The sequence below is a fragment of the Mandrillus leucophaeus genome, unplaced genomic scaffold, assembly GCF_000951045.1.
Source record: "Mandrillus leucophaeus isolate KB7577 unplaced genomic scaffold, Mleu.le_1.0 Scaffold627, whole genome shotgun sequence".
Taxonomy (NCBI): Eukaryota; Metazoa; Chordata; class Mammalia; order Primates; family Cercopithecidae; genus Mandrillus; species Mandrillus leucophaeus.
This window is the reverse complement of record NW_012106775.1, coordinates 295,324-305,080: the sequence shown is the minus strand read 5'-3', so window position 1 is coordinate 305,080 and position 9,757 is coordinate 295,324. Positions and strand designations below refer to the sequence as shown.

Genomic DNA, 9,757 nt, shown 5'->3' with positions numbered 1-9,757 from the left:
GGCTTTCAAACTGGGTTCCCTGGAGTCCTTGGGGATCCCAAGGAGATCCTTGAGAGGGTGTGGGGGACAGTGGCTCTGGGTACATGTGTGAGCTTAGCCGGCTTCAGGGGGAGGCAAGTCTACTTTCCTCTCAGGTACCCAGGTTGTGCTGGAATGAAAATGTTCGACAGCTACAAAGAAGTTTAAAAGCCGCTCTATATAGAATTGAAATCCCTTCCAGAAGTTTGGAACAGAACTGTTGCCTCAACTCTAAAACAAGGCTAATATCCTTAACCAACACCCCACATGACAGTGAGAAGTCATTACAAAATGATCTTGCAAAGCGAGGGGTGGCCAGGAAAGTAGCATGTCCACGGCGACAGTAACGCCACGATGGTGAGCATGATGGAAGTGTTGGGGATCGCAATTCCATCTGACTGCATCCTCCTGAACGCCTGAGGCTGAGCTTGGCCATAGTGACAGAGGGACTATGGCTGTCAAACTGGGTCAGGCTTGCACCAACATGGAAGGCATCAGGGTGAGAGCCTGGCAGATCAGGAGTGACTGCTACCAAATATTTGTTTTTGCTTTAAAAATCAACTCCCTCCCCTTCTTTTATGACTATGTCCTCTTAAAGCCTATTTGCTACTCGTTGAGATTCACACTGTATGCATAAAGAACATCAGATAATATCGTTATCTGCACTTCTCATGGAGTATTATTAATGTTTCCTTTTTATACAAATTATGGATACTTGATTCTTATCTCATTTTTTTAAACTCCAAATTCCTGAAAAGCGGGGTCTAGCTTCATTAATCTCTGTACCCCTGCCTGAGAGTACCTAACATGGAATCTTGCTTATGGAACGAGCACTCAATAAATATTTTTGAATAAGTGGTTCTCTGTCCCATTATTTGGGAATTGAGCTGCTGCCCATCAAAACGGACATGCATGGATTTTAAATTACTTTTAATCCAAATGAGTGTTAATTCTGTTTTCTATTTTTTCCTTTCTGTCCGGGACAACCACATAGAACCCCAAACAGGTGGTCCAGAAGAGTAGCTTTCCTGGTGTGGAGAGACATGTAAGGACAAACAACCTCTGCTATGCCAATTTCCCCTTTCATCCTGATGATAGGAGAGCGTGGAAAACAAATACGTGGCAAGTGGACTAGCATGGTGCAGTGAGCGCCTAAGAGGTGCTAACGGCCTATCCACCCGGGTTTCCCATCTGCTCCAGGAATCGTCAACTAACATAAAAACCCAGGCAACCAGGAAGTCACCTGGTGACTGATGTGTCACAGTTCCAGGTATTTGTTTCCAGCTTATTCTTGCTCTGTAAAAACACACGCTGTCTGATATAAGGTCTGCTAGTCTGCCATGAAGTCCACTGCTGCTGACAATGGTGATGACAGTGATGATGATAATGATGACAGCAGTAAAATCTGTTGAACACTATGTGGCAGGCACTGGGCTGGGCCTTTTATGTACATTATCTCATTAAAACTTTACTACTGCCTTACGAAGTAGTACTATTATGACTTCCATTTAACACATAATCAGACCACACGCCACAGACCAGGCAAGCTAAAGTCGCTTGACCAAGCATTCAGGGCTTCCAGCGTCAAGGTGGTACTTACCTAGGAAGTACAGAGTTAGGTGGCCTGGATTTTGCAGGGGATGCAACTTTCGGTTCTGGCCCAGAGCTCCCTGAAGACCCTGGCAGAGAATCCTGCGCCGGCCCGGATTGGTTGGGAAGTATTTCCCTCGTGGAAGTCAGGAGATGCTCTTTATCTTTAACTTCTTTTTCCCGGGACTTGGCTTTGTGTTCTGCCAGGAGGAGGTCGAATTGCTTTTTCCGGCCTGGGACTGCCCTCCGATGGCTTAGCGAATGTGTCTAAGGAGAAGAGAAATGAAAAGCACAGCCTCTTTGATCAGCACATAAACCTGCTTCCCCAGACCCTCCATTTCAGAAATAGCAATTCATGGAAATTTAGAGGTGCTTGAAAAGTCAACTTCAAGGCAACAGCTCCTGTTCTGCGGCTAGGAAGAGGCAGAGACCACACGAACGCAACCATGCCCTACACTCCTGGTGTTACGAAGCCAAAGCTTCCTCCAAAAAATGGCATAGGATGACGAGCTTCAGCGCAGAACCCATGAAAACCTCTCTGATGAAAGGCAACTGCGAGGGAATGCTAGAGTTAATCCAGGTGCAGGTGGGAGGCTCGATTCGGCCCAGACAAACAGAGCCACCAAGCAGAGAGGGCCATCGCCTTGATCCCAAGAAGCACTAGCAGTTCAGCATGAAATACAGGGCTTTGGGCGACCCAATGGCGGCCGCCTTGGGTCAGCTGTTCCCCTGGCCACCCCGGTGTGGCTGGATCAGGGGCGCGGCATATCATCCTCCCCTCCAGGGCTGCCTTTCAGGGCGCTGCCGCCGCCGCCGCCGCCGCCGCTGCTGCTCCTGCATACATTAAAACGTAGCAGGCTTTAGAACCGCCTGTGAGTGCCTATAAATACAATTTACTGTCTGGCCTCACAAGTAACAGGGGAAGCCTAGTTTTTTTTTTTTTTTTTTTCCTTCTTAAAAAGCCAGCCAGCTTGAGGCAGGCACTCTGCTACCATGGACGAGAAGAAAGCATTTCCCTTACAAAGAACAGCTGGGGGTCATGTCGAGGTTCCACACCCTGCGGTGTGCAGAGAGTGGCATGCAAACATTTCGACAAAGGCCCCAGCCAGAGCAGGAAGTATTTTTTATGGAAAGAGAAATACCTTGCAGGTGAGGGATCTTGTGCAAGGTTTCTTTGTCTCGGGATCCAATACTCCACAGTGTTTATTTGGGTCAAATTCTCTCTCTGGTTTAAGAAACAAACAAAAAATATAAGAAAAAAGGAGACTAAATAGAATTTGGCATTAAGACTACATTTTAAAAAAAATGCACATTTGCACCAACAAGTGAGACATTGTCAGGCAATCTGGTTTTTGTTTTTTGTTTTGTTTTGTTTTTTGTTTTCTCAACCAGCTGCTAAAGTGCTTCCAGAACGCTGGGGGAAAATGGTGCTCCCCTCTGAACCCAGAGTTCCCAAGTCTAGCTTCCGCAGCAACGCCGAATGCAGCACAAGGGTTGGGGAATAGGGTGGGAGTGGGGACCAAAGGGAAGGAGAGGAGCCGTGCTGCTCTTAATGCTCTTAATGCTTTATTTTACTTGCAATGGTTCCACAGGTCCTTGGCATTTGGGCATAGCTGGCTGCAGACCAGGGAGAGCCACCTGAGACCCAGTGGCCCCTTTCCTGGGCTGCTCCAAGAGTACAGACACCCTGACTCCAGTTCCTGCCTTCCTGCTAGTTTTAGCCATGTAAGTGGAAGATTATTCCTTCACATGTCGGAGTGACCTGCCTCTCTCACGCTTGACAAAGCCCTCAGTGCAGGCTTTGCACACAGCCTCGCTGACCACAAACACCATTTACCTGATTGAGGGGCACTCTGGCAGTGTTACAAGCAGGGGCAGGGGAGAAGGCTGAACTTGAAGGTATAGAGAGGGCAGGGCCTGCTAATCTCACAGCTGCTCCCTACCCCCACTGCCCTGGGCCTGATGCTTCACGTGGGAATAAAACAGGGCAGGCTGCCCTCGTGGGATGAAGGATGTCTGTGCGGAGAGGCCAGGCTTCCCCAGCTCCTGCCTTCCAGTTGACTGTGGACAGTTTGTGTGGAGGTTACTTCTAAGGAGCCTGTTCTTTCTATGTCCATCTTGGGTCCTTCACCCCCACCAGGATGACAATCATGCTGTCCTCACCTTTAAAATGAGGGGAATGTGAGGTGATCTCTTTTGTTCATTTTTATTTTTTGAGACAGGGTCTCGCTCTGTTACCCAGGCTGAAGTGCAGTGGTGTGATCACAAGGCTCACTGCAGCCTCGACCTCCTGGGCTCAACCTCCTGAGCAGCTGGAACTAGAGGCATGCACCACCACACCTGCCTAATTTTGTTTTTTTTTTGTAGACACGGGGTCTCACTACATTGCCCAGGCTAGGTGATCTCTTAAGGATCCTTTGGGCTTTAAAATTCCACCTCTTGGATGGCCTGTGCTGTTTCTGGAAGGCACCAAGCAAACACGTAAGTCCTGCAGAGCAGGAATGACAGCCCTCTGGGCATGTGGGGAGACTGGCAGCAGTGCTGCTGGTGGTACGGGGTATACAGAAATTGGTGGTATGTTCTTAAGACCCTTGAATGGCTGCAAACTCAAAAAAGGTTACCTAGCCAGAAAACTGTCTGAAATTGTTGGAGTGAACTCCGAGCATATAATAATGCTCAGATTATAACATAATAAATGAATGTATTCAATTTTCAAAGCTTTGAGGGTCATGGGGAGGTTGCAATGGTGTTACCAATGATGTGCACAAGAAAACTATTCTATACCCAAGACAGATTCCCTGGCTGGTTACCAAAACGCCTCTCTGCTTTTTTGCTTTTTGTCTGCCTTTTCTCTCTCTTTTTTTTTAGCTTCACTTAGAAAAAAAACCTGCTAGGCCTGGAGATGCTGGTTTGCTCGGGGCCCTTTCTGGCCAGGCTGCCTGGTGTGGTGTTTTTTCTTGGGTCTGTCAGAGTCAGGCATGCGCCTGGTCCCACACCAGCGCCTCATGTCGACCTGGAGCTGAGCAGGCTGTTGGCTGGGGGTAGGAGCTGGCTGCCAAATGTGAAAGTGAGGCAGAAACAAGCAAAAGACCCAATGAGACAAGACAGCTCACAAAATGCAAAAACAACGCGCGGCAGAAAAATCCCCAAACAACTTCAGATGGGGTTACAGGCTGGAAGCCAAGGCTGTGCTTCTGCTATGGCGAGGACCCCTCAGCCTCCAGCCACTGTGCCCACGCCTACTGATTTTCTGGGGATGTTGTTACCACCTCTAAAGAGTGAAACTGAGCTTTCCATTCAGGAAGAGCCAGGCGCTGGGGACTCCAGCCCGAACCGTGAGGCCCACAGTGCTTAGGGAGAGCAACAGGCTCTACCTTTCTCTCTTGACAGTGGGTGAGCAGTGCAGGCAAAGATGTGCAAGGTACAATACCTGCTTTATTTGAATGCTTTGGGCCTGAGGGACTTTTCAGACATAATTTTTAAAAGAGTTACAGATGAAAGATAGAAAAACTAGAACTACAGACAAATACAGAGTAGACAATAAAAATTACCCACAATTCCCTGGGTGCTTACAAATCAAGCTTAACCCGAGGACAGTTTCTCTGTCACAGGGTGGCTGTCACTGCATTTTACTTTCTCTGGCCACCATCAGGGAGTGCCCATGATGTGTGAAGAAGTTATGAAATATATAGCTTCTCCTGGTCTTTTGGAGAGAGTAAAAACTGCCAGATTTAGTTCTACAGCAGATAGATCCAAAGCAAACATTACCCATATAAGTGCCTCTAAAAGATAACCATCAGATAACCATCATCCCATGTGCCTCTTCCAGCACCCCAGTGTCTGCTCAGACAACCAAGGAGTAGACCCACAAGAGACCGTCCCAATACCCTACCGGCTGTGCCAGCCCTAGTGTTCCTGTTTGGGAATTCCAATCTGATTATGGGGGATAGACAGTTGTAAACCCAACTGCAGAATCAACCTGGAAACTCCTGAGGCCAAAGGACAGAGGCTGTGTGTGCCTGTGCAGCACAGCTGCTGGCGGGGCTGTCCCTCACATGCCTTGAGGCACCATGAGATCCCTGTGTGTTGTCTAGCTTCCCAGCAGTGAAGCTTCTATGGAAGCCAGGGCTAGTTCAATCTGTTTGCATGATATGGATACACAGAATCACCTGCTCACAAGACCCTCGGAATGTACAGAGTAGGTCGGTGCAGAGCACCCTGCCTCCCAGGTTGCTAGGGTAACTCCCACTAAGCACTGAACTGAGTGAGGGACTTCATCTGCCCAGGGAAGAAAAGACCTGGTTTTCCCTTGCGTTTTTAGGTGGGGTTCCTACTTGCAGGTAAACTCTGCGTCCCCCTTAAAATGAAACAGACCTGCTTAATGATAAGAGCACATCAGTCCTTGGTTATGGCTGCCACTCCCTTTTAGTCTAATCTTGAGTCAGACCCTGATGACACTGACACATACCTGAAAGTCTCCTGTAAGGCTTGTTGCTGTTTTTGGTGCCATTTTGGTGTTTCTTGTCTATGGTGGATGGCAGAATTCCTTTGCCATTTAAGATCTTCTCTGGTGAAGGTGGCACTGACTTGGACATCAGGACAGGCTTAATTAAAGAAGGGGTGGAGACGGCAGAGGATGAGGTGGAGGAGGCAGAAACTGCAGTAGTGGTTGTAGAGTTCATTTTGACATTGGCACCATCTGCCTTCACTAGGTTAGGAATTTTCTCTAAACTGACTACAGGAACCGGAACGCTGAAAAATAAATGAACAAACACGCACAATTGCCTTCTTTGATACATCTAGTCTGCTGAGGAACCATACCCGCTTATCATTATCAGAACATTTCCTTATCACTTATTTATACTCCTTCTATAAGCAAGCAGCATGAATCCAGTTTTGATGGGAGAGAGTTCTGTGCCCTGGAAAGGATCAACAGGGGATGCGAGGCTGGCACAGTGCCAAGGGTGGCATCAGGGCTGACTGATGACCGCCCGTGCTGAGCTGTCCCCATAGATCCTGCAACTCCCCCCTTCCCGGGTCCTATAGGTTGGCCGTCTCCAACACAGCACCTTGGGCAGAACAAGGCGCCTGCTGTGAAGCTCAGGAAGAGATACCGTTTGTCCCCTGAAGACAGTGTGCCACTGCTGAATCACGCCCCCTCCCCCCACTGCTCAGCTCGTCCCCCAGCCCGGCCCGGATCGGGCCTGACATCTGCTTAGCTCCGGAGTGCTGACAGGATCACACCACAAGGAGGCATGGCTTCAGGCCAGCGTGCTGCATGGCGTGCTGTCGGACGGCTTCTGGATCACTCTCACATCCTGGGGATGGGCTCAAATTGAGTGAGCCGCCATGTAGCATTATCCAATATTCCATTTTAGGCAGCTAGTTATGTAAATAGGCAATTCTCAAGGCTGGCAGGTGAGAGGATGAATTTTAAGAAGGCAGAGCACAAAGGTGTGCTTCACTCTTCAGAATCTGTCACCTTAGCCCCCTTCCCTGCTATTTCTCCTGTATGGGATGTGCATTTGATTTCTCTGCTTCTTTAACGCTGAAGGACCTGTGTCTGGGGGGCTGTGGAGAACTCCATCTCCGGGTCTTAAAAGAGGAGATGAATAAGCTTTGCTTTGGTCCCTGAGCTGGATTCCTTTTCCTCCTGGCAGGAGGGGAGAATGCTAACATGGGCTCCCCAGTCATCTCTGAGCTGAGAGTGAAGCCTACTTAGCTATTTGAATGCCAAATGATCTAGAATATGGCTTTTACATTCCTGCAGACAATGTAGGGCGGGAAAGAGGGGCTGTTTTTGGCAGGCAAAGACTCTTATCTGTCCACATGGCTGGCTGGCTGGCTCTCCTTTCTCTAAGATTCATTCACAGATTATTTCTTTGATCAACTTGTTCATGAAATTATTTTAGCCCCCTTCCAGCCCCTGCCCCTTTTGTGACTTTGAAATAGGATCCCAGCTGTTGGTTACAGATCTTTGCCAGTGAGAAGGGCACAGAGCAGTGGAACAGATTGTGGCTGGACATTACGGACTTCTCCCTCGGACCACGTACCTTCTTGGCCTGGGGAAGGGTGACGTGGGGCTTCGAGTCTCATGTGAGGGGAAACTAAAATGACAGTTTTTTTGTAACAAACCCTGCCACTGCTAGTTCTGTCCCTGATCAGAGTGTCTCAATCTCTGAGATAGAGCTGAACTGCTGCTCCTTTCTATTTAATGGCAATTCTCAAAGCACTCTCGTATCACTGAAGAACGGCACAAGAAGCCCTTTGAGGGTGAGCACACAAAGACGCTAGACAGATATTACCTGGTGAAATTAGGGCTGCATTCCTGATTTTTTTCCAAATGATAAAAAGATGCAAAACAAGGTGATACAGAATTCTTCTAGGCTTATTCCTTGACACATTTAAAAAGCCACAAGTTACAGAAATCAGGGTCCTGAAGAGAGATTTGTGTACCCATGTTCATAGCAGCATTATTCACAATAGCCAAAGGTGGAAGCAGCCCAAGTGTCCATCAATGGATGAATGGGTAAAGCAAAATGTGGCATCATTCAGCTTTAAAAAGGAAGGAAATTCTGACACGGGCAGGAGCCTTGAAGACATTATGTTAAGTGAAATAAGCCAGTCACAAAAGATAAATACTGTATAATTCCACTTATATGAGGTACCTGGAGTAGTCAAATTCATAGAGACAGAAAGCAGAACAGTGGTTGCCAGGGAATGGGGGAAGGGAGAATGGGCAGTTTTTTTTATGCCCGTTGAACAAGTGTATAGAGTTTCAGTTTTGCAAGATGGAAAAAAAGTTCTGGAGATTGGTTGCACAACAGTGTGAATGTACGTAATACTATTAAAATGTACATTTAAAATGGTTAAGATGGTAAATTTTATGTTATGTGTATTTTACCACAATTAAAAATGTTTTACATGTACAAACTAAAAAAAAGAAAAAAAATGCAAATGACGAAACTCTTACAACTTAAATTATACCTCAATAAACCTGACTTTAAAAATACAGATCAGAGGCTGGGCGTGGTGGCTCACACCTGTAATCCCAGCACTTTGGGAGGCTGAGGCGGGCGGATCACCTGAGGTCAGGAGTACAAGAGCAGCCTGGCCAACATGGTGAAACCCCATCTCTACTAAAAACACAGAAACTGGCCAGACGTGGTGGCTGACACCTGTAATCCCAGCACTTTGGGAGGCCGAGGTGGGTGGATCACGAGGTTGGGAGATCAAGACCATCCTGGCTAACATGGTGAAACCCTGTCTCTACTAAAAATACAAGAAAACCAAAACAACAACAACAACAACAACAAAAAAAACAAAAAAAATTAGCCGGGCGTGGTGGCGGGCACCTGTAGTCCCAGCTACTCGGGAGGCTGAGGCAGGAGAATGGCGTGAACCCAGGAGGCAGAGCTTACAATGAGCCGAGATTGCGCCACTGCACTCCAGCATGGGCGACAGAGCGAGACTTTGCCTCAAACAAACAAATGGAAAAAAACCCACAAAAAAAAGAAATTAGCCAGAGGTGGTGGTGCATGCCTGTAATCCCAGCTACTCAGGAGGCTAAGGTGGGAGAATCACTTGAACCCAGGAAGCAGAGGTTGCAGTGCACTGAGATCATGCCACTGTACTTCCACCTGGGTGACAGAGTGAGACTCTGTCTCAAAAAAAAAAAAAAAAGTATCAGTGGCTAGTTGTGGTGGCTCACGCCTGTAATCCTAGCACTTTCGGAGGCTGAGGTGGGAGGACTGCTTGAGCCTAGGAGTTTGAGACCAGCCTGGGAAACACAGCGAGACCAGTCTCTACAAAATAAAAATAAAAATTAGCCAGGCATGGTGGCATGTGCCTGTAGCCCTAGTTACTGGGGATGCTGCAGGTGGATCGCTTGAGCTCAAGAGTTTGAGGTTACAGTGAGCTATCATCATGCTATTGCACTCCAGCCTCAGCAACAGAGCAAGACCCTGTCTCAACTGCCCCCTGACCCCACTGGCACCCCCCAAACCCAAACATATATATGTGTATGTGTGTGTATGTGTATATATATACACACAATATATATATATATGCTGGGCACGTTGGTGGACACACATAGTTCCAGCTACATGAGAGGCTGAGGCAGGAGAGTCACCTGAGCCCAGGAGTTTGA

At 47.8% G+C, this 9,757-nt stretch overlaps 1 protein-coding gene across 3 annotated transcripts in view; it reads right to left on the bottom strand.

Annotated features, from left to right (window-relative positions):
* ATXN7L1 (ataxin 7-like 1) overlaps positions 1–9,757 on the bottom strand; it is a 280,106-nt gene that overhangs the window by 31,744 nt on the left and 238,605 nt on the right. For all 3 annotated transcript variants that reach the window (XM_012000356.1, XM_012000354.1, XM_012000357.1), the window contains 3 exons: positions 6,077–6,360; positions 2,751–2,833; positions 1,619–1,875 (listed from right to left, as the gene is read on the bottom strand). In XM_012000356.1, coding sequence (XP_011855746.1) covers positions 1,619–1,875; positions 2,751–2,833; positions 6,077–6,360 — 624 coding nt within the window. The remainder of the gene's footprint in view (positions 1–1,618; positions 1,876–2,750; positions 2,834–6,076; positions 6,361–9,757) is intronic.